This window comes from Ipomoea nil, unplaced genomic scaffold (assembly GCF_001879475.1).
Source record: "Ipomoea nil cultivar Tokyo-kokei standard unplaced genomic scaffold, Asagao_1.1 scaffold1421, whole genome shotgun sequence".
Classification (NCBI taxonomy): domain Eukaryota; kingdom Viridiplantae; phylum Streptophyta; class Magnoliopsida; order Solanales; family Convolvulaceae; genus Ipomoea; species Ipomoea nil.
This window is the reverse complement of record NW_017617849.1, coordinates 2,841,194-2,865,000: the sequence shown is the minus strand read 5'-3', so window position 1 is coordinate 2,865,000 and position 23,807 is coordinate 2,841,194. Positions and strand designations below refer to the sequence as shown.

General features: G+C 33.0%; 2 protein-coding genes and 1 pseudogene across 8 annotated transcripts; 1 reads left to right on the top strand and 2 right to left on the bottom strand.

The window, feature by feature from the left end:
- LOC109187390 overlaps positions 1–2,313 on the bottom strand; it is a 7,770-nt pseudogene extending 5,457 nt beyond the window's left edge.
- LOC109187818 (trifunctional UDP-glucose 4,6-dehydratase/UDP-4-keto-6-deoxy-D-glucose 3,5-epimerase/UDP-4-keto-L-rhamnose-reductase RHM1-like) lies at positions 2,248–5,569 on the top strand. 2 transcript variants are annotated; one of them, XM_019338164.1, is made up of 4 exons: positions 2,248–2,429; positions 2,516–2,570; positions 3,167–4,754; positions 4,853–5,569. In XM_019338164.1, the coding sequence occupies exons 3-4, from the start codon at positions 3,180–3,182 to the stop codon at positions 5,300–5,302; spliced, it is 2,025 nt and encodes a 674-aa protein (XP_019193709.1). In that variant the 5' UTR covers positions 2,248–2,429; positions 2,516–2,570; positions 3,167–3,179; the 3' UTR covers positions 5,303–5,569. The 2 variants fall into 2 exon arrangements, with proteins under 2 accessions (XP_019193709.1, XP_019193710.1); XM_019338165.1 differs by lacking the exon at positions 2,516–2,570.
- Positions 5,570–5,634: 65 nt separating this feature from the next.
- LOC109187816 (alpha,alpha-trehalose-phosphate synthase [UDP-forming] 1) lies at positions 5,635–21,294 on the bottom strand. 6 transcript variants are annotated; one of them, XM_019338163.1, is made up of 19 exons: positions 20,939–21,294; positions 14,407–14,836; positions 14,220–14,317; positions 13,678–14,066; positions 12,787–12,901; positions 12,528–12,629; positions 11,660–11,810; positions 9,801–9,889; positions 8,937–8,985; positions 8,486–8,586; positions 8,092–8,279; positions 7,726–7,843; positions 7,417–7,596; positions 7,191–7,313; positions 7,013–7,100; positions 6,786–6,916; positions 6,601–6,711; positions 6,207–6,350; positions 5,635–6,125 (listed from the first exon to the last, which is right to left on the bottom strand). In XM_019338163.1, exons 2-19 carry the CDS (start codon positions 14,777–14,779, stop codon positions 5,946–5,948), a joined length of 2,730 nt encoding a protein of 909 aa, XP_019193708.1. In that variant the 5' UTR covers positions 14,780–14,836; positions 20,939–21,294; the 3' UTR covers positions 5,635–5,945. The 6 variants fall into 6 exon arrangements, with proteins under 6 accessions (XP_019193708.1, XP_019193704.1, XP_019193703.1 ...); XM_019338159.1 differs by adding an exon at positions 15,558–15,639 and having other exon boundaries at positions 5,635–6,350; positions 20,939–21,293; XM_019338158.1 differs by having other exon boundaries at positions 5,635–6,350; positions 20,939–21,293.
- Positions 21,295–23,807: the final 2,513 nt, after the last annotated feature.

Genomic DNA, 23,807 nt, shown 5'->3' with positions numbered 1-23,807 from the left:
CTCAGATTACCTAAGTAATCTAATATGACCTGAACCAAACGCCCCCCCAGAATTACTCCCGGACCTGCAAATCAAATTTTATATTCGCAGTTTTAGGAGTAATTCTGGGAGTAATTCGTAAAAAAAAAAAGGATTTCGCAGTTCACATGTCTATGAGAAAAGAGATGCCAATATTAAAATTACTGAATTGTCTATTTATTTAACACCAAATGGACAGAATAACAAATGAGGGACTAAATTGAGTAAAAACACAAAAGTCTGGGACTAAATTGAGCGAAACACAAAAGTCTAGGACGATATTAGGTCACCAAAGTCGTTTAGGACGAAATTGAGAAAAACCACTATAGTCGAGGACGATTTTGGGTATTAACTCAAAATTAATTGTATACTTGATTTTTTAAAAATAAATAAATAAAATATTTGTACACTAGAATTCACGTCAACGCTATATATTTGTTTTGTTAGCGCTAATCTTTTTTTTTTTTTTTTTTTTTTGAAAACATTAACGCTGATCTTTTAAATAAATTATTTTGAACTTTTTTTTTTTTTTTTGAAAGTTACTGGCTCTATTACATTGTAGTATCTGTTCATATACTTTCTCAACCTACTGAAACACAAAGAACCAATAACGCCTCCACTGAGGCTTGAACTCATAATCTTCCAAATGGAAGTCCAACCCGGATACCATTAGACCACATAGTCCTGGTAAATTATTTTGAACTTAATTACACACTTTTTGTCAATTTAAAAAATTTTAATGAAACTTTTTTTAGTTAACGATTAAATTGCACTAGTTCTTTTACTTAAGAGGACTTATTTAATATTTCTTTTCATTAAAAATAAAAATCCATTATACCTATGTCATGTGATTTAAACTTAAAACCTATACTTTGGACTTTGGAGAGTTAAATTACTAATACTGGGTGCACGCGACTTCACCAAACACAGTGTTAGCCAATATAAATTAAATTTAAATGAAGTCCTCCATAGTCCATACCCATCCAAACTTATCAAAATGCTATAATCAATCAACAGTAATGCATGATGGTTAGGTTAAATGTGCAATCATTAGTGCATTTGGAAGGAGATTGAGAAGAGCAAGGTGCGATTTTAATTTGCAACGTACGTCGTTTTTAACCGCAGGCTACAATTGACCAAATTATGAGAAAATTTAATAAGAGATCGAGAAATGTATTACTTTTTGTCGTAAGTTTTTTAGTTATTGTTGTTTTTTTATTCTAATTCTTGCTTATATTCGGATTTTATTTTATTTTATTTTATTATTATTTTTTTTTTATCCAAGTTGCTATTTTTATCCCTAGTTATTATGTAATTGTTATTTTCATTCGTAGTTTTTGAACAATACCTTTTTATCGAGATTTGTTTCATTTCAAAACATTTTGGTTAGTTGTATAACTCTTTACATTTACATCGTGAATATTTTCCTCAAATTAAGGAAAACTTTTTCTTTCGAAAAGTTTTCCATATAACTAAATACTCCGTAAGTTCTGAATAAGATACTCCAAAATACTTCAACAAATAAAACCTCAAAGAAATATGTTAGACAAATCATATCGGAATACAACAAATATATATACTCCTTCTAGCACGCATAACTAGTTTGGTGTTGGACAAATCGAATTATAATAAGTATACTCCTGGTACCTACCACTAATTTAGTACAATTACGTATTTACGTGTCACAATTAATGTTGGACATGTCAAATTACAACAAATATACTCCTTTTGATGCTCACCATTAATTTACTATAATTACTTATCACAATTAATATACACGATAAAATGAAACACTATCCTAATTTATACACATCTTGATGGCACATTAGTAACCACCACCACCACCCTCTCTAGAGTAGACACACATAACTAGAATCTTGTATTCAAGAGGCAAATAACCTCTTTTTATTACTTGCTATTTTTGAACTTCCAACCAACCTCTCACATCATAAAACTAACAATTTAATTAAATAATAATAACTTATAATAAAATGCACCAATACAAATAACTCATCAATAAAAGAAAAATTTGTAAAAACATATAATAAAAGCATGAAAGCAATTTTGTAACTTGACATGATGATTTGATGACACAATAGATAGCAATAGGGTGTGGGGGAAAAAAAAAAACAAACAAAATCAAAATTGATTTGCATGAAAATTGGGTACTAAATGCTAATAATGTTTAGATTTCCGAGTTCCGAGCCGCAAATGTATAAATACTACGACACGTTTGGTCGATTCTCCTCGTTCATCGCTTTCACAGCCTAGCACCTCTCCGCAATCTTTCCTCATCGTCGCTTTGTCTGAATTCCTTTCTCCTCTCATTCTCTCTCTTAACTCTAAATTTTCTCTTGCTTTCTCTCTTTTTGGCACCGGCGTTCATCTTGATCCGGATTGACGCAGAGGCAGTAAGTAAATCCAACTCTTCATTTCGTCCGTGCTACACTTTATCTTTACGGTTCATGACTCGAGTGGTGTTTCTCATTGCGTGTAGATCTGTTACCGAGTTCTACGCTTTCGTTGGCATTGCTTCATATTATCTAGATCTGGTATGCGCTGCGCCTGTAATTGTATGTGCTTTCTGTTCATATGCATTGCGTGCATATATTTCAGCTTGTGAATTGCGCATTTTCTGTAAACCGCGTTGGATCTGTTGATTATTGTTGTTTTTTTATTCTGATCCAGATAATTACTGGAAAGCAATCACTTATCAGAGTTTTCATTTTCATCATTTCATGTCTTTATTTTCAGTGTTTGTTTGTTTTTTTTCTATTACACCTGTTCATGAGAATATTTCGTAATGGAGGAATATAGAACCATAAGTAAAATTTGCATTTCTGTTAGGAAGTATTATTTATTATTATTAGTCCTGGAACATTTTTTGTCAACTTGTAAGTGATTCGGAGTAGTTATTTGGTAACCAAATGGTGTTTTTTGCGGCATTGGTTCATTATTTTGAAAGTGATGATGTGATATTACTGTTCAAATTGACTTCTGTTGAGAAAGCATTTTTGTCCTATTGGGATGTCTGAAGTGTTTAGTGGTGCTTATAGCTGAATATTTGAAGTTAGTTTCATGAAGTTGTGTTGCAGTATGTTTAGTCACTTTAGTATCTAAGTATATGTTTGAATTCTGTTTTCTGCAGAAGCCCTGTCAACATGACAACTTACACCCCAAAGAATATCCTCATTACTGGGGCTGCCGGATTTATTGCATCTCATGTTGCAAATCGACTTGTCCGGAGCTATCCTAATTACAAGATTGTTATTGTTGATAAACTAGACTACTGTTCAAATCTTAAGAACCTTCTTCCCTCTCGCTCATCCCCTAACTTCAAGTTTGTTAAGGGGGACATTGCAAGTGCTGATCTTGTTAATTACCTCCTCATCACTGAGTCCATAGACACAATAATGCATTTTGCTGCTCAGACCCACGTTGACAACTCGTTCGGTAACAGCTTTGAGTTTACCAAGAACAACATTTATGGCACCCATGTACTATTGGAGGCCTGCAAAGTTACTGGTCAGATCAGAAGATTTATCCATGTCAGCACAGATGAGGTCTACGGGGAGACTGACGAGGATGCTGTTGTGGGAAATCATGAAGCCTCACAACTCCTTCCCACGAACCCATATTCAGCTACAAAGGCTGGGGCTGAAATGCTTGTTATGGCTTATGGTAGGTCATATGGCTTGCCTGTTATAACAACTCGAGGAAATAATGTGTATGGTCCCAACCAGTTCCCTGAAAAGTTAATCCCTAAGTTCATTCTTTTAGCCATGAAGGGAAAGCCACTTCCAATTCATGGAGATGGTTCTAATGTCCGAAGTTATCTTTACTGTGAAGATGTCGCTGAGGCTTTTGAGGTCATTCTTCACAAGGGAGAGGTAGGCCATGTTTACAACATTGGAACAAAGAAGGAGAGGAGAGTGATTGATGTTGCTAAAGATATATGCAAGCTTTTTAATATGGATACTGAAACTTGCATTGAATATGTAGAGAATAGGCCATTTAATGACCAGAGATATTTCCTAGATGATCAGAAGTTGAAGAATCTGGGTTGGTCAGAACGGACTGTGTGGCAGGAGGGTTTGAAAAAGACAATTGAATGGTATACCAATAACCCTGATTGGTGGGGAGATGTCTCTGGTGCATTGCTTCCCCATCCTAGAATGCTGATGATGCCTGGTGGGATAGAAAGGAACTTTGATGAGGCCGAGAAATACGACTCTGGATCCTCTGAATTCTCAGGAAAATCAAATCAAACTGAGATGGTAGTTCCAGCACCCAGAATCAGCAACTCAGCTCAAAAACCACCTTATAAGTTTTTGATATATGGTAGAACTGGCTGGATTGGTGGTCTGCTTGGCAAGTTATGTGAGAAACAGGGGATTCCTTATGAATATGGTAGGGGTCGCATGGAGTATCGCACACAGCTCTTGGCTGACATTCAGTCTGTGAAGCCCACCCATGTCTTCAATGCAGCTGGTATCACTGGTAGACCCAATGTTGACTGGTGCGAAAGTCACAAGTGTGAGACGATCCGCACCAATGTTGCTGGTACACTAACTTTAGCAGATGTATGCAGAGAGAATGGTCTGTTGATGATGAATTTTGCCACTGGTTGCATATTTGAATATGACGCTGCACATCCAGAAGGTTCTGCGGTTGGATTCAAAGAGGAAGACAAACCAAATTTCACTGGCTCATTCTATTCAAAGACCAAGGCCATGGTAGCATGCATCTCTTGCTCGTTTTTGTCTCTTGTTTCTTAGGCATTAGATGCAGGTAGCTATATTATATTAGTAACTTTGTTGTTTTCTTGGAACAGGTTGAAGAGCTGTTAAAAGAGTATGGAAATGTTTGCACCCTGAGAGTTAGAATGCCAATATCTTCAGACCTCAACAACCCTCGCAATTTCATCACCAAAATCGCTCGTTATGATAAGGTGGTAAATATTCCCAATAGCATGACAGTTTTGGACGAGCTACTTCCTATATCCATAGAGATGGCCAAGCGTAACCTGAGAGGCATATGGAATTTTACAAACCCCGGGGTTGTGAGCCACAATGAGATTCTGGAGATGTACAAGAAGTACATGGATCCAGCGTTCAAATGGGCCAACTTCACGCTGGAAGAGCAGGCAAAGGTGATAGTTGCAGCCCGAAGTAACAATGAGATGGATGCATCAAAGTTGAAGAAAGAGTTCCCTGAGTTGTTGTCAATAAAGGAGTCACTGATCAAGTATGTGTTTGAACCAAACAGAAAAACCTCCGCATAATAAGAAGCAGCCAGCTTCAGTGGAGGGTGGCCGTGGGTGAATCTCATTTTCTAGACTGTGCTAGCTTTAGTTATTACTCATTCTTAGCTTAACCACCTTCTTTCGATATTGAATAGAGTGCTTCCACTAGATGGTTTGGTATAAAATTTTTCATGATTTACAAATGGTCAGCAAGCAGCCAGCGATTGTGTGATGAACCTCTGTCGTTATTGAATGTATAACAGGGATTACGTTTCAAAATAATACATTAAATACGATCTAGTGCAGTTGTTAAGTCTCCGTCTCCCACTAGAAACATTTCTTCTAGCTACTCAATTAACTGTACACCAAAAGGTCTAAAAAAGATTTTTATCAGTAACTAGAATTCAAAACACAAATCAGCTTTAGGAATTAGGACTACATTCTCTTTCACAAAATCAGCACTAGTATTGGGTCAGAGATACTCCAATTTGGTCGGGAAGCAGGCCTGTATCAATATGTATGCATCCGCTCAAACATACAAGCACACAACATATATAGCTACAAAAGTTGTCTCGGTGCATACGAGAGTCTGGGTTCTAACATTGTTTGGGTGATGAGTCAATGTACAAGCTTCATCCTGGATGGGTTGAATGGATATAGATGCTTCAGCTAGTTGTTCATCCTAATGTGAGTATGATGTGCTTGATGTAGATGATTCAGCCAGTTGTCTCAGAAATGCAACCACATCATCCGAGGTAGGCATAACATACCGAGCGTTTGTACGATTCCTGCCAACTGCGCAAGAGAAGTAATTCTCCTTCTTGAGATCCAACACATTCCATGAAGCATTTTCAGCTGTTGACCGTCGTCCACCCCCAGATGTATGGTTTGGTGTTTTCTTTTCCAAGTTTGGTACTGGTTTACTCCTGCTCTGTGATGATGATTTTGAGTTGCTTCTGCTCGATGAAAGCTTTGCCGTTGGCCTCCTGTCTCCTGCTACCTTCGATGCATCGGTTATTTTCGACCTTGGAATACCCATTCCATCACAAGGAAGATCTGGCTCAAAAAATGTATAGACATCCTCATCCTGAAGCACAGAAAGTAGAGACACAAGGACAACCAGTTAAAAGAATGAACTGCTATATATATTTGCTTGGTACCTTTTTAGTTACTTGTATAAAATATTTGCCATATCAAATGTATGTTTTGACATGAGTTGTTCAATTACAGTTTGTTCATCCAATTACTGGCACTTGTAGCATAAGGGGATGCTTTGAACTAAATAAAATTAAATATGCACCAAGTCAAGAAGCATTAATAAAGTTCCAGGAGAATACCTTTCCTAGAAAATGCCCTATGCACAGAACATAATCGATTGGTGTGGCAATGGCTTTATTATGAACTATTTCTCCCAATATTCGATCAATTGCTGCTCCCTGTGACACGGGCTAACTAACCACTTTCAGTGTAAGGCTGTGAAGAGGGGATTTTTATGAAAATACCATAAGATAAATCTCATCACCTTTGTAACACCTACTGCTCGAACCTCAACAGATCGTTGCCCTTGCACAACATCAACAGATGCATTAGAAATTGGGCCTGTCCAGAGGTGCTGCAACATATCTCTAGCTTGCAACCTTCCAAATTCAACATCTGAAATTTAAACCAAGAAGGAACAGCCTAATCATGAGGACAAGGAAAGGCATGGAAAATTATTTGGAGGCAAAATGGATTACAAAATTCAATTACCTGCATACTTGTAATTCCAAACAAGTGAAGTTTCTCGAGGTTCAAAATGAGATCTAGGGGTCCTTTCAGTGAAATACTCAAACACATGCTGTAACAAATAAATAAATAAATAATACAAACATAATAACTTAGAGTTCAAAGATAACAGAAATATAATGACCCTGCACATGGCCCATACCTTTACACTGTCAACCCAATCCATGTTTAGAAGCTCTGGCATTGTAGTCATCCATTCTCCCTTTGTAGATCGCAGAAACATCCCATGCTCTGCTGCCAACCACATGTTGTATTCACCAAAGTTCTGCAAAGACACTTATCCAGAATTAAGAATAATTGGCATTTTTTGGGGGGCCAGGAGAGAGGAGAAGGGAGGGAAGGTGGGGGAGGAAAGCTAGATGCAGTACATCATCTAAGACATTTCTGTCACTTCCACTGAGAACAACAATTGTCGTCTTTGGATCCATACACAATGCTGATAGAGGTCCATTCAAATTTGGATGCAGTTTAAGTTCCATTTCTTTAATTTGATCGCCACCTCTTCTTCCAGAGGTATCCACCATTTCTGTTAGCACGGCATTGAAACCCTGTTGGTTTTTATCATAAGTTCATTAATTTAGACGGTTATTGCTACAACGTTTAACAAGGAAGAAAGAGAAAAACAAAACAATATTATGTATGCCTTGCAACTTCAGGAAAGAAAATAATGAGGATACCAATATGAGCAATCGGTTATTGGACTGCAAATAGCGCTCAATTGCATCACTGATGTTAAGTCGTGGTGGAACTTTTCTTACCCTCTGCTGAGCTTCAATAACAGTGTCATTTAATTCACTGCAACCAAGAGAAAAAAAAAAAAAAAAAGTGGAACATCAGAAACTTTGGCAGGGAAAGCAACACAAACAACCTACCAGGACTTTTTCTATATGATATTCTGCATGTTCATCATTCATTCTCTATCATAAAGATTTTGAATAGCAGTGTTCAAGGAAAAATATTTGTTCTCGGGTAGCAAAAAACTAAGCAACTATATGGCTGTAGTTCCATAAAGAAAAATGTATCATTTAGTTAGTTCTACAAACCTCACAAAAGTTTCAGCCCATTCTTGAGCAGTATGGGTCGTCACATGTGTAAAGTTATGCCGGTGACGTTTTTCTCTTTCTTCAGCAGACATATTTAAAGCTTGTTTTATGGAAGCAGCAACCTCTGTGATGTTCCAGGGATTGACCAGGATTGCTCCAGCACCCAATGACTGTGCAGCACCTGCAAACTGCAAATATGCCCAGAGGGAACCAAAAAAGAACCTACATAAGTAAACAAAACCATATAGTGTAGTGATAAATGGACTGCTGTCAAATGAGGTTTTAAGCATCAGAATATTGATTTTTTTTTCTCCATCAAACTGAGTCTACTAGCAAATGGTGTGATGTGTCAAAATTAAGAGTAGAATTTAAACTAAAAGAGTACAATAATTACTTCGCTAAGAATAAGAACCCCTTTTTTTGACTCTTGACATGCCACAAACTCATAGCTGACGAGATTCATTCCATCACGTAAAGATGTGACAAGTGCTACATCTGATCAATAAAAGAAGCAGGCTTCAAACAAATTGAAACAAAAATGTCATCAAAAACTTCAATGTGGATTTAGAGGATGAGAATTAGATGATATTGACTAATACAACTATCATGCTGTACTTAGATTATGGTCAAAAAAATATCCTAGAGAGGGACTGCCCATGCAGAGCAGGGGAGTGGGGATGGGAGCCACCCAAGCAGACTTCTTTAACTGACAGAATATATTTAACCAAATTCACAATATAATTTTATCAACCAAAGAATAACTCTCTTGGGGCATACAGAACATAACTAATTTGTAAAGTACCAAAGAAACTGATTATTGCAAAGGGAGCTTTTGGTATCAGTACCGGTAACTGCATAAAGTGCGCATAAAGCATGAAAGTCCAGAGAACGATCCTGCAGACAAATGGAAAATCAATTAAGAAGTTGCATAATTCTGGACTAAGAAATTCTTTCAATTGTTCATTGTTTATTTACTAATTATAAAGTAAATTTCACAGGATTTCAACCATTGATTGATGATTTTCAGGAAATTTTGTAACTGTCAAGTGCCAACATACAGACAGAAATGTCCAACCAAAATCCAAATTTGAAGCAGAAAAAAGGAAATTACCTACCAGGATACCATTAATTAAAAGTAATAAAGCAAAAAAAAAAAAAAAAAAAAAAAAAAAAAAAAAAAAAAAAAAAACAGTTTTCTCAAAACTTCAAGTCAAGTTAAAAATTATAAAGAGTGGCTTTATGAAACTAGTTGATTCTTACATATCAAAAAAAAAAAAGAAAAAAAAAAAAAAAAAAAAAAAAAAAAACCAAAGCATAGCATGCCATAGGAACAACTGATACAAAACTATAACATTAATCTCATCAGTAATGAAATGGGGACAGGGAAGGTTGGTGTAAAATAGTGAAGCTTACTGAATGGTCAGTCAGGTAGTTTCAGACACGTTATACACCAAGACTCATTTATGCATACAAATGGTGGTTACCACAGTATGAAGTGAAACTACAAACAGTTCAACGTCATGCTAGAAGTACATGGGAAAAAGAAAGAGAATAGCGTCATCATTTACATATATACGGAAGGAGGTGAGTTACCATGGTGTGTAGTGAAATTTGATCAACGTCTTGATGAGGGGTAAACACATATACATTTGAAGAACAGTAAGTATTACTTATATATATATAGAATAATAAAAGAAGACGTGACAAACCAGATGATGAATAGGAACAGCTGACCAAGACCCAAATCTGCCATTGATGCGCCCAACAATCTCATGGACCTGACTGGTTAGTTTTTGATCTGCAAAGATACAGAAATTACCAAATCAGCTCTAATTGTTTGGGCATGTGCTCATTAGGCATGTAATATATAGTTCAGTTAAATGTTGGAAGAGAAGATATCAAGATAAAAAAAATTTCTTCACAGGAAGAAAAAACACTAGCTTCATTAGTGTTTTCCCACTGTCAGAAATGTGAGCAGGTATATAACAATATTGCTCTACATAAAGGAGTAACTGGGAGGATAGTGATCCATGTTTTACAGTGCTGGCTACAATTCATTAGCAGTGGAGTCAACTTCACTGAAATATTTGAAGTCTATATGTATATATCTTATAGTTAATATGTATGGTTTCATTTGAAGGCTAAAATGGTTTCATTGATTATGAATATGATCAACAGTATTAAATGACCCCACTTTTTAAAAAATGTAAAAGTTATATACAATTGAATCAATTTTTAAATTGATCCTTGATAGAGTAGAAAAAAATAGGAATATCAGTAAGAAATGAGAGGCAGGTCTTAATTTTAATAGAGAAATAACATTTCATTCAACTTTCCTCCAATTTTCTTAGTGGTTTGTTATTATTAATACCATAGAGATATATAGGGGTCGTTTACTTCATTTCTCTGTTTTTCTATTTCTAGTTTTCCATTTCTCCATTTCTCCAGTTTTCCTTCTCCATTCTTCCAGTTTTCCATTTCTCCAATTTTCTAATTTTCATCCCCTATCCCTCTAGTTTTTTATTTCTCTAATTTTTTAATTTCATTAAATTAAATACAATCATTACATATAAACATTTGTACATTTCTACAACAGAGATAATAATGACAATAATAATGATGATGATGATGATATATAATAATAATAATAATAATAATAATAATAATAAGCAATAAAAACTGAAGAGGAAGAGCCAAACCATCGAGGAAGAGGAATAATAATAATAAAAAGTAATAAAAAACTGAAGAGGAAGCGCCAACTAGGAATAATAATAATAATAATGATATAATAATAATAATAATAATAATAATAATAATAATAATAATAATAATAATAATTTTTTGAGTAATAATAATAATAATAATAATAATAATAATAATAACTGAAGTGGAGGAATTAAAAATGGAACCGAAGAGGAAGAATAAAAAGAAGAAGAGGAAAAGAAATTGATGAGGAATAAAAAATAAAGAGGAATGAAAAGAAGAAGAGAGGAAAAAAGAAACAAAGGAATGCGCCCAAGACAAGATTCGAACACTGGACTTCAGGGTCAATATACACTATTCACACGCGTTTTTTCCAATCCTCCAAATGGAGAACTCAGAATTTCCTTTCTCCAAAATCATATAGAAACGGAAGAATGGAGATAGAAAAGGCATTTGGAAGAAGAAATTTAGTAAACAACTTCTCCAATTTTTATTTTTTCCATTTTTCTGGAAAATCCTCCATTTTTCCAAGTTAGTAAACGACCCCATATAGATTTTAAACTATTGAATCAAAATCCTTGTGGTGATGTTTTATACTGCTGTCTCAAATTTACCTGACATTGTAACAGAGGCTATGCCATCATTTGAATAGGACAGACTCTTATTCATAAGGGTAGGATGTAGTCTCAAAACTAGCAAGCATCTTATTTACAAGGGTAGGAGGTGATACCAAAACTTCTTATGATCTTCCAATGATTTGTAAAAGCAGATTACCGACCACACCAAGCATGTCCCCTATGGAGTGTAATCCCCTCAAAAGGTGGAAATTCCAAACAAGGAAACAGAGAAATGTAAGAGTACATACATTCAGGAACATCTGTTCTTGTTGGCACTGCAATTTGAAGCAAAACCACTTTATCACGCCAATATTGATTTTCCTCAAGAAACTTCTCAAACGCTAGTATCTTTTGGGGAATTCCTTTAATCATATCAAGCCTATCAACCCCTAACATGACCTGTAAGGAATAAATAGGTAAAAAGGTTAAAAGAGAAATTATATATACAACATCTCCATAGGATATAAATTTTAAAGGACTAACAACCCAGAAAAACAAAGAAAATGCATGATCCTCCCCACCTTTCGCAGAGGACTGTCAGGTTAAATATTAGATGATGTTTTCACATATAAAAGTAACAAGACCCAGGTGGTGAATTGTCAAGCTATTGTAACTGATTTTACATTACTGTGTATCCTACAGTCCTACTAGGTGTGAGGAAAGGGCACAACAAATCCATAACTCCAGAAATGGTACTAATTTTAGAAAATGTATGCTGGGATATTCTAGCAAAGTAAATCCAAAGCTAAAACAGTATAAAGTTATAAACAGTGCTCTATCTGTTATAGCCCCAAGTCATTAGTAGCAACAAATATAAGATAACATATGATTCTAAATGATGAACGCAAGTCTATACCACTAGGCCTAGATAAAAACAGATAAACCCCATACTGAGGGAAGAAGATAAATGGAAACACATTGACATCATGAAATATCTTGTCAGGTGAAAGTTAAAGATGGCTAAATCCTAGGTCAAGATTTTACAGTTCAAACCAGGCTGATTCAGGAAAGTAACTCCTAAAACAACTTTTCTCGTCTTGTAAACCCAAAAATTTGATGATTTCAAGGAATAGAGTTCTCCAAATTCCAGAGACCTTTTAGAAAAGGAGAGTATACCTTTCTCCCTGCAAATCTCTCTTGCAACTCTTTGATGTGAGTCTGGACTTGATTTGATTCAAGCGCTCGAATGAATCGGTCAGAATCTATTCCAATAGGAAACTGAATACGTGGAAATGAATAAACAGAAATAATAGTAACTGCCAACAAACTCAAAAGGAAGACAAATGCATAGCAACACACTCATGGAAACAAACAGTTTTCCCCGAACAATTCTTGTATCATGGTAATCAGAAGGATCAATGTAACTATAGCATACCGCAGCTACACGGGTAAGTCTCCCTTGATCCTCAACTCCTTCAGGAGTACCTTCAAACCCAAGGATGCGAGTACAAGCACTAACAAAATGTCTTGCATAGTCATAGGTGTGAAAACTGGAAAACAAATTTAACCTGTTAGCAAGCTGCAAAGAATTATCATATCAGGTTTAGGAATACTGAAAATACAAAGATGGTTGTATTGACATCCCAAACATAGATAGGCAGAAACATAAGTACACGTTTCAAAGTGGAAACTAGCATCAGTCCTTGAATTAGTGGAGATTGAATTGTACTTAGGTACTTTCTACTAAATTAAAAACCCATTAGCTTCATAAGAAACGATGACTCAATAAAATTATTATCTAGCAAAGCATAATCTGTGAAACACATACAAGGATATTGAAAACAGAAATATAGCATACTCACTCTGATAGTACAAGCCATCCAATACACTATTAGTTGGACATATTGTCAAGCTCTGATAGACAATGCTACCAGTATCAATTATGAAAACGTAATTTTTCCTTACTCCAGACTCCCCAGGAACTTAACTATCACTATTATATCTGCAATTCCATCAAATTTGAACCTAAAATCTTAACTATCTGTGCTTGAATATCAACATTGCACAAGACAAAAGCTCATGTGGACAGACCATTTTAAAACTAAGAAAACAGACAAATGTACACAACAGGGAGCACGAGAGAGATATTTCAAACCCTTAGAGTACGGAACTTGATCTTTACTCTAATTTCTTGTTAATCTCAGTATTGCTAGTACAGCTATGGGTTAAACAACCAAGAATGGGTAATTAAGACAACAATTTAAGTCACCCAAAGTGAGTTGCAACATGATAAGATAAGATTATTTGGTATTTAAGGCTGACTTACCCAACCAAATCAGCAGCAAGAACTGCACGTAGCAGCTCTGATCTAGATGGCAATGTCCTATGGATTTCTGAAGATGGAAATGGTGTATGCAAAAACCAACCAACTTTCATTTTTCTGTTGTAGTTCTTTAGACATTCTGGGAGGAACATAAGATGGTAGTCATGACACCAAACAACATCGCCATCTTCATAGTGTTTATTCACTACATCAGCAAACATCTGATTTGCTTTTTTATATGCAGCAAACTGGGACTGAAAACTTCTGGTAGTTGCTAGTCGATCTTCTTGTGGAAGCCCAAGATAATGGAAAAGTGGCCACAATATATTGTTACAATAACCATTGTAATACTGATGAACAATCTCTTCATCCAGGAAAACAGGAATGCACCTCTGTTATGATTGATGTTATAGTGGAATACAAATGTAAGATATAGGTCTGTAGGAATTATTCTAAAAGTGATATTAATAGTTACCAGACGCAACACAGAATTCAATAACCAGATAAAACTGAGGCAAAAAAGACTAGGAAGACTAATACTACACCTTTTCAGCCAGTGCTTTAGTAAGTGCCCTCTGCCCTGCCTCATCAGGCACATTCACACCTGCCCAACCAATCCATCTGGCCTCAAACTCCTTTACACCTACAAAAAGTTATTCTCAAATTAGCCCTATTCATTGAGATTCGGATGATATTATCATAAGAAGAAGATATAATCACACAAAGACTTACCAAGGAGAGCACTAACTAGACCCCCAGCACTTATCTCCAGCGACCAAGATTCCTCACCTCTCCTCACTGCTGAGACTGGCAGCCTATTTGCCACAACCAAGAGCCGTTGTCTAATAGGCCTCCCATCATGCCCTTCCCATTCTTCACTAAGTGCGCGTGCAGCTACTTCTATATATTGGTCAATGGAAACTCCTGAGATATCAGCCTCTCTTTGCCGCAAATCATGTCCAGAGAGCTCTGTTCCTCTATTACTATCAACAGAATCATTTGACTGAGAAGCTCTATTGTTTTTCCGCAGTTCTCTTTCTCTCAAGAGTCTCTCCAACCGTGTGGAGGGGACCACTGGGTTTCCATTATACTTGTTCCCCGGCATTTGTCCAGCAGACCTCCTAGACTGATTTTAATAGAGTTTCAATATCCCTGAGAACACCTGTATTGCATTTTGATTAAACAAATTAAAATTTTATCATATCCAAAATCTACTGATTAATAAGATGCTACAGATTTAACATAATAATAGTAACATGATGTCATAACACAAAATAGTAAAAGTTGAATTATACAGTTGAGAAACAGCTTTATAAAGACAAATATGAAGAGGCATTAAATTCCTTACTAAGCAATGCAAAACTAGGAGAGATAAATCAACATAAAGAAAGAGATAACAAAGGCAACGGGATCCATAGAATGCCATAAGCTGGAAAATGGGGTCTACCACCAAGTCCTGGCTGTTTGTTTGTGATTCAAAGATTCTTAATTACCCACTTTTAGGAAATTAATGGCATATCCCAGGACCCAAGCAGATTTTAAGAAAACGAGTGAAAGCAACAAAATGATTTATTCATACAGAAACATAGGCAAACATACAAAAATTACAATCATTGAGCACAGTAAAAGGTCTCAAACTAGACAACTAAACAAAGGCATTTCATGCAAATTCTACTGAACTCAAATAAGAAGAAAACCCTCCATAGACTTCACGGTCATTTTATGTTTAGCCAATAAAATTTTCTTTAATAGGTAAAAACTCATAGCCCACTTGAAAAGCCGCGCGGTAAATAGCAGTAAATTGGATAAAACGAAATCGAGAATCAATCAGACTCAGATTGTAAAACTAATGCCAAGAAAACAACAGAAGAAATGGGTATCACCTGATTCGATCCCGTTATCAATTCCCGCAGAAGCCTTTCAATTTTGAGTCAAATATCAAGAATTTAAATTCGTAAATGATTTCTTGGATGTAAATACGGGTGAGAGAGCGAGAGGTCTGAAATGATTCCGGGTGGCAGTGAATTATCATAGTGAGAGAAAAGGAGGGAGAGAAGACGAATCCTCGTGTAAGCTATGCAGGGTACTACATAAAGCCTTACAGCCATGCAGGTGAAACCAAAAAGATTTTAATGTGAAAGAAATTTTTATTTCATATTTTTTCCTAAATTTTTTGTGTGCCGAAGATGCAAACGCGATTCTGAAGTTGGCAATGGGATTAAAGACGGCACTACTATTTATTTAATACGGAGTATGAAGTATTATTTCATTATTTATTACTGTCCTACATCCCTTACATATACGTTTGAACCCATCACCTCCCATCTAAGGAAACAACCCACTACCAGTAAACTACAAGCCACTTGATCTTATGTATGGCTTTGAATTTAATTCACTATTAATATTTAGACAATAATAATATTTTTATTAAATTTTATTTTTCACTTTTAATAAGCAGTTTGCGTCTATTCTAAAATGTTGGAAATCTCAATATATTTATATAAAAAATAAATTAACATTCTCGGAACATTTTAAATTTAAAGTCCATTTAAAAACACAAACAATGCTTTCTTGAAAATGATTTTTGAAAAATATTATTCCGGTATCATTTTGTGGTATTTCATTGAAAGTCAAAATTAAAATTTTCTGTTTAGTTTATATTTCGAAACATGAAGACAAATATATTAGCGCAGTATTTATGATAAAATATTAATTATGTTAACTAATAAAATTATTACTTATATTAAAATATAATTATAAATTAATAGTTATACAGACTAGTAATAATTCTAATAAAAAGTTGTAAATAAATAATTTTAACTTTTAATTTTTAACTTATTATTATAAAAAAAATTATATAAATTTATAAATATAGTAACTGAATTAAAGAAAAAAAATGTACTTTTGATTTTTGATTTTTGATTTTTGGAAAGCCGACTAGGCTGGACTAAATTTTTTTATTATTTGGCTCAATTCAACCAATTCATATTTAATCGGCCATAGATAAATGTTACAACTCTTAATTAAAGAAATTGAAGGAGAAAAAAAGAACTGAATTTATATTTTGTTGGGTTATGAGTTAGGCCAATATTTTAATTGTTTTGTACAACCTAGGTCAATCTATATTAAACCAAACACGGGAATCTAACATTTTCAATAATTTAATATTTTCTGAGGTAATATAATATTTCGTGAACCAAACGCCAATATGTTGGGTTAGAAGTTGGCAAATTATTGTGTGAACCATTGTCCATATAGTTGTGTGAACCATGAATATCATATACATTTTTAATATACTAAAAGTACATTATTTGTATAGTGAGTATACATTATTTGATAATGTATATAACAAAAATTATGTAGTTTCAAATAATGCACTTTTTAGCATATTAAAAATGTAATTTTTATTTATAGTTTTCATAAATGTGTGGACCATTCCATGATGAGTGTAACCAGTTCTATGGTCGGATCGTACCCGGAATAAAGCCTATAACTTCTGCATTTTATGCCTAGACCCCCATAGCCCCTATATTAATCATGTACTCTGTAAAAGAATCCAAGTACAGAACCAATTCTGAAGAACAGAAATAACACAAACAGTGGCACTATGATTCTCTTCCATTAATCTAGTAATATTCATTTTAAAATGTAACATTAATCTATTTATACTGTATTACTTTGTATCGGTAACTCATTTAAAACAGTATAACATAGTAGCATATCTTATTAGTTCCACTCTTATATTATATATATTAATATTTTATATGCGCAATGCGCAAAAATATATGTCCAATATTAATAGTTAATATTAAAATATTAATTATATAAAACATTTTCAAAAATAATATAGTATATGAAAAAAAATTAATTCATAATCGTAGAATTCATATTATATTAAAAATATAGTTGATAATTTGAGTAATAATTATAGTATGATTAATATTATTAACGTAAGAATTTTAGATATTATAAATTATTAAATATAATTATGGTAACATTTAATTAAAATCTAAATGAAATCAAACTTATTTCTTATATTACATACTACAATAGAGCTAGTAGCATTCAAAAAAAAAAAAAACTTATTTCTTATATTACATACTCCAATATATAATGTCAATATACATTATTATTATTATTGAAGAATATAGTAAGAATATACATTATTATTATTGAAGAATATAGTAAGAATAAAACACGCAGTATATGTAAATAAATATTCACAATAAGGTTTCCAAATCATTAAAATATGATCTTTCTAGAAAAGAAATCACTTTATAATAGGGAATCTACACATTAAAAATTCTAAATAGAGCATGTACGTACTAATATACTATACTATATTGAGGAATAATGCATATGGGTTTGCCGAGAGATGACTTCTACTTCAGGCAACGTAACACTTATCCCGGATTAACATAGTATTAGCTAGCAAGCAAGGAAAAAAATAAAACAAAAACAAAAGACAGTTATTTAATATTTTAATTTGGGAAAAATATGAACATTTTGTTGAAAAATATGAAACCAATAAGCTATTCAACAAAGTATAGTACACGAAATACAGTTCCAAAAATTAAAAGTGAAAGTGGCGAAGAACAAAAATATAAATGAACAATGTTTATGTTAATATTATTTTTATTAAATTATAATATACAGTTTTACTTATACTAACAATTTTAAAAATCAAGCAAGTAATCGACTACACTTACCTAAACAACTAGAAAATTTTATATTATTGATCAAATAATTAAATTAACAGTCTTTGGTGTTTTTCTACTCAAGCAGGATAATTGTAAAGTGTGTGCACCTAACTTGTTAAAAAGAAGAATTTGGGGGCTAGAATGCTTTCAGCCTGTCAGGACCAACTATGCATTATATATAAAGAGATTTAAGAAAGAATGCATGGAAATGGAATAATCCTTACAACCCAAATAAAAGGATGGTGAAGGTCCCTATCACCAAAACGGCTTAAAATAAAGAGTAAATTTTAAAGAATCATGTAAAATCTCTAAAATCAAAGTTAACAAATATTGTAATGGCATAAATGCAGAAATGGGTTTAGAAATCATTGATATAGTGCCTTTAAAAAGTGTGATCATTTCATATATTTGTGAAACTATGATATAATATTTATCAGACATGATTCATATTAGAAATTCTATAAAAGTTAGAATTACTTAAAGAATAGAGTTATGTTAAATAGTCAATAAGGCAAAACAAATTTCTTCCCAATGCATGAGTCACCTCCTAATTGGGCACTATAAAGTGAGAAGTAATATAATTAGACATCAATCATAAGGAAACTCATTCCATGAGAAAAAATTCATAGTCACTACATTGATTGAGTAAATCTCGTTAATGTGTAATAGTTTGACCCTATACATGTTTATTCATATACTTGTTTACTCATTATGTGTGATAGTAGGACCATATACCTTCGGGGACATTCACGTACAACTCTTTTTGTATACATGTTATATTGAAGTAAAATGTTTTAAAAAAAAAGTTAATTTTTACCAAAACGTGTTTTAAATGTTACTTTGTGATAAGTGTTTTAACTATTTATATTTGTTACTAGTATTTTATATGCGTGATACGCAAAAATATATGTCCACTATTAATATTCAATGTTAAAATATTAATTATATTAAAAAAAAATTAAATAAGAGTATATAATTTTTTAAAAAAATTATAGTTGTAGAATTCATAGTTGATAAAATCAGGATATTATATCATGAAAGACAAATAATTATGATATGACTAATATTATTAAAGTAAGAAATTTTAGATATGATAAATTACTAAATATAATTATGGTAATATTTAATTAAAATTTAAATAAAATTAAACGTATATCTTATACTACTCCAATATATAATGTCTACACACATTATTACAATTGAAGAATATATAAGAAAATATATTGTGTATGCATGTGCATGGTAATAATAATAGAAAAGATAACAAAAATTATAACGGTAAAGATATTTTTGTTCAAAAAATTGTATAGTACAACTTTTATAGCATAATGTATTAAAAATATTAACAAAAAATAACATAAATAAGGGATATAACATGGATTGAGATTTATTATGTTTTTAGATTTATACATTAATTGATGATTGAATCATCAATTAGACTTAGTATCATTATTTAAGGCAAATTTTGGAATAAATGAGTAATCGAATTTAGCATTTCTGTAAATATATAAAACAAGCATTTTCTATTTTTGCAGACAAAACACAAGCAAATTAACTCAATGTCCACTATAACTAGAAATTGAAATTAAAACTACTTAAAGAATTATTCTGCTAAGAGATTTATTTAATGGAGAAAACAAAACAAACTAACAACATATCGTCTATTATTTAAATAACATAAGATATAGTATTAATTATGTCAAAAACTTTGTACCAGGACTATGTGGTTTAATGGTATTTGGGTTGGACTTTCATTTGGAAGATTATGAGTTCAAGCTTCAGTGGAGATGTTATTGATACTTTGTGTTTTAGTAGGTTATAATGTAATAGAGCCAGTAGCTTTAAAAAAATATATATTGTAATTTCAAACACAAGATTTCAGGATCAACTGAATTTCCTGTATGTACTAAAAGAGTAATTAGGTATTAAGTCTTAACAAGTCAGATAATTTCTACAGTTTTTTTCTTTTGAAATTTGTTTTAATAATTCACACAATTTCAAAGATCTACCTACTCTTCATGTTGAAGAGATGTTGACTAGTCAAGAATTAATTGTACCTAAAAGTTGACCGGCTTATTGACGTTACTTATAACTGTTTGTCTTTGATCAGAAGTACTACTATGTATGTAGAATTTACAACAAGCTAAATGCGAAGAACTGAAGAAGGATATTGAAAATTTTTGTATGCTTCTTGAGCATTAATATTCAAACACGTATGGAGAAATCAAACAATTAAGTTGATCTGTTCGTACAGTACAAAAACATTTTTAACACCTTCGTAAATTTTTCTACAAAAAGTGCAAGCCGGTCGGGGAAAAAATGGCAACACTATACTGTGTAGCTTCACGGAGTTCGGAAGCATGCTAACATGCGCCTGATTGAGTCAGTAGCAATCAGTGTGTACTGTATACTACTAAGGCATCTATAGTTCTATACATACAATCTAACACACGCATATACACAGAGAGAGACGTGTATACATGGAGAGGGAAATATAGCGCGAATAGTGAATAGAAGCGTATATCTGCGAATTGAATTCAAGTCGGTGAGAAGAGGAAGCAAACCTGAATTACGGTTACCGTACGTACGTCGGAGAGCCGGAACGCGAAGCTCCGGTTCCGATTCCCCGCCTCGATCCTGGAGCAAGCTTGAACGCGAAGCTCCCTCTCCGATTCCCGGCCTGTCTCGGCTCCGAATTCAGAATGTATGCGAAAAGTGAAGGTTCTCACGGAGAGAAAAAGAGGGAGTGGAGTTGTTAGAGTCCGTTGTTGAGAAAGAAACGGGAAATGAGATAGGGAGGGTTTAAATACGGAGACATAGAGGGTGGGAGCCTGGGGGGTAAGGCTATAACAGAATGTAAGTAAGCGATCGAGAGCGGTGATTTGCAGAATCCCAAATTGATTTTGAGCTTTTGGCAGAGCAGATAGCGATGTGATATGTGTTGGTCTTGGACTTAATTTGGTCTATCATTTGGAGGGAATTTGTTATTTGCACTACAATCCTGATTAATATGAATTTAACTCGAAATATTTTGATAAAATTTATCTTTTTCAAACTTTTGACCGTATAATTATATTAATAGTTCATTTATTCTCCCCTTACTTTGAGAGGTTGCGGCTGGTGAGACTCAATCTCTGGTCAGTCTTTCAAAGTTTTACCCATATAACCCGTTGAGCTGCCCATGCAGGTATTAATAGTTCATTTATTAATCACGCAAGTTATTGAATTAATACTTGTATTTATCTACTTTACTTTTTCAAGTCAAGAAATATCTTGATTTTGCAAAAATTTTACCAAACTTCATCTTACCGTATTTAATTTAAAGATATTTTGAATATTTGTAATTAAAGGTGAAACGTTTTTAAAGTGAATTACTAAAAATCTAATATATTAAAGTTCAAAATAAAAATTAAAAAGTAAAATAAATTTATTTATTTATTTTGGTGATTTAAATTTCCACATAATAAAATGATGAGAAAAGGAATTTGACCCACACTTTTTTTTCTAAAGAAAATGAGAAAGTTTGGTTCGAGAAATTGAAAAATGAGAAAGTTTGATAAATCCCATTCATGACTGTATGAGCTTTACAGCTAAATTTTAGGTATGATCTCTTTTTTCCTGTTTATGCCCATTTTGATATAGTGTAATAACTTTTACATGTCAGGGTTATATACAGTAGTTAGATGCTAAAAAAATGTTATATTTTATATTCTCATTTTTGCAAGCATGTTGTTATATTCTATTTTATCAAATTCATATATTAAATGTTTTTTTTAATAATAAGTGTTATAATTTTTTATTTTTTTTAGTACAAGTGTTATAATTTTTTTATGGCATTTGAAAAATTATCCACCTAAAACCGGAAAGACTAGGATTATACTTAAAAGAGAAAAACCACAGTCACATTAATAAAATCACTTAAAATGTGATACAGCTATTGATCGAAATTTATGACAGATAAGAACAACAAACTTGAACAGATTACTCAAAAAAATAAAATGGAAAATGATCAAATAAGCACTCGAATTTTACTTAAGAAGTCAATTAGGCTCCTAAACTTTTTAAAGTAGCAATTGAACTCATCAATATTGTATTTTAGTGCAATGAAGTCCAAAAACCAATTAGTGACCTGCTATCACATGTCGCTAGGGTTCCGGCCAACTCCGCTGATATTTTCGGCAATAAAGTGACAGGCGACCGTAAAACGATCGCCGGTGAATCAACGGAAGAGAAGGCGACCCAGATGGTCGCCTTCTCAGACTGAGAAAGCGACCATCTGGGTTACCTTATGCAACCATATGGGTCGTCTTCTCACCGGAGAAGGCGACCCAATAAGAAGGCAACCCACGGGTTGCTTTCTCCTCCGTTGATTCATTGGCGACCGTTCTACGGTCATCGGTCACTTTATTGTTAGAAATATCGTCAGAGTTGGTCGAAATATTGACAAGAATTCTAGTGACTTGTGATAGCAGGTCACTAACCAATTTTAAAACTTTATTGTACTAAAATACAATATTGATAGATTTAATTACTACTTTAAAAAATTTAAGAACCTAACTAATTAACTTCTTAGATAAATTTCTAATGCTTATTTGATCATTCTCTTTAAAATTAATGATGTATGCAAAGTCTATCTTTTATTGAAGAGAAAGTCTATTCTAACTTCTAACTTTTTTTTTTTTAATACAACTTCTAACTTTTTAATTGCATTAAAATTTTGCTTACCAACTCAAAATAAAAGAAAAGTTGTATGTAGAGGTTTTTTTTTTTTTTTTGTTTGTTTGTAATTTTTTTTTTTTTTTTTTTTGCATTCTATATTCTAAAAATTAATTAATGAAATTGTTTAAAACAAGAGATTACTGATCTAAAAACATTAAACTTGAAGAGTAAACTTTCAATCTACTTTAGATCCACATTAGAACACAAAAATGTTCATGGATCGGAGTTTGTTTTCTATTTTTATATACACAAGCTTCAGGGTACAACTAATATCAGATCAATTAACTCAAAATAAATTTATAAACTTTGTTTTAATAGTTGTTAAAAGTAGTTTTGTTATGAACACTAGTGTATGAGCATTTCGGGACATGTAGATCAATTTGGTCAGTTGAAGTGTATATCATAATTTACAGTCTCCACCAGTCTCGCGCAGGAATGGTAAGGAATTATTAACTTTAGATTAAAAAAAAAAAAAAAACATACACACAAAGTACGTATTAATGAACCTGCATTGGATCAGTTACTTGTCAAAATTCATGATGGACAATAATAATAATTTGATCATTCAACTTACAATCTTCTTTAAATTCACACCAAAATATAAGAAATCGTGGAGTTTGTTTTCTATATTTTGTACACAAACTATTAATAAAATCGCTTAATCGCTTAAACTACGTGACTACTACTAATAAAAATAATTGTAAATAAAAATCA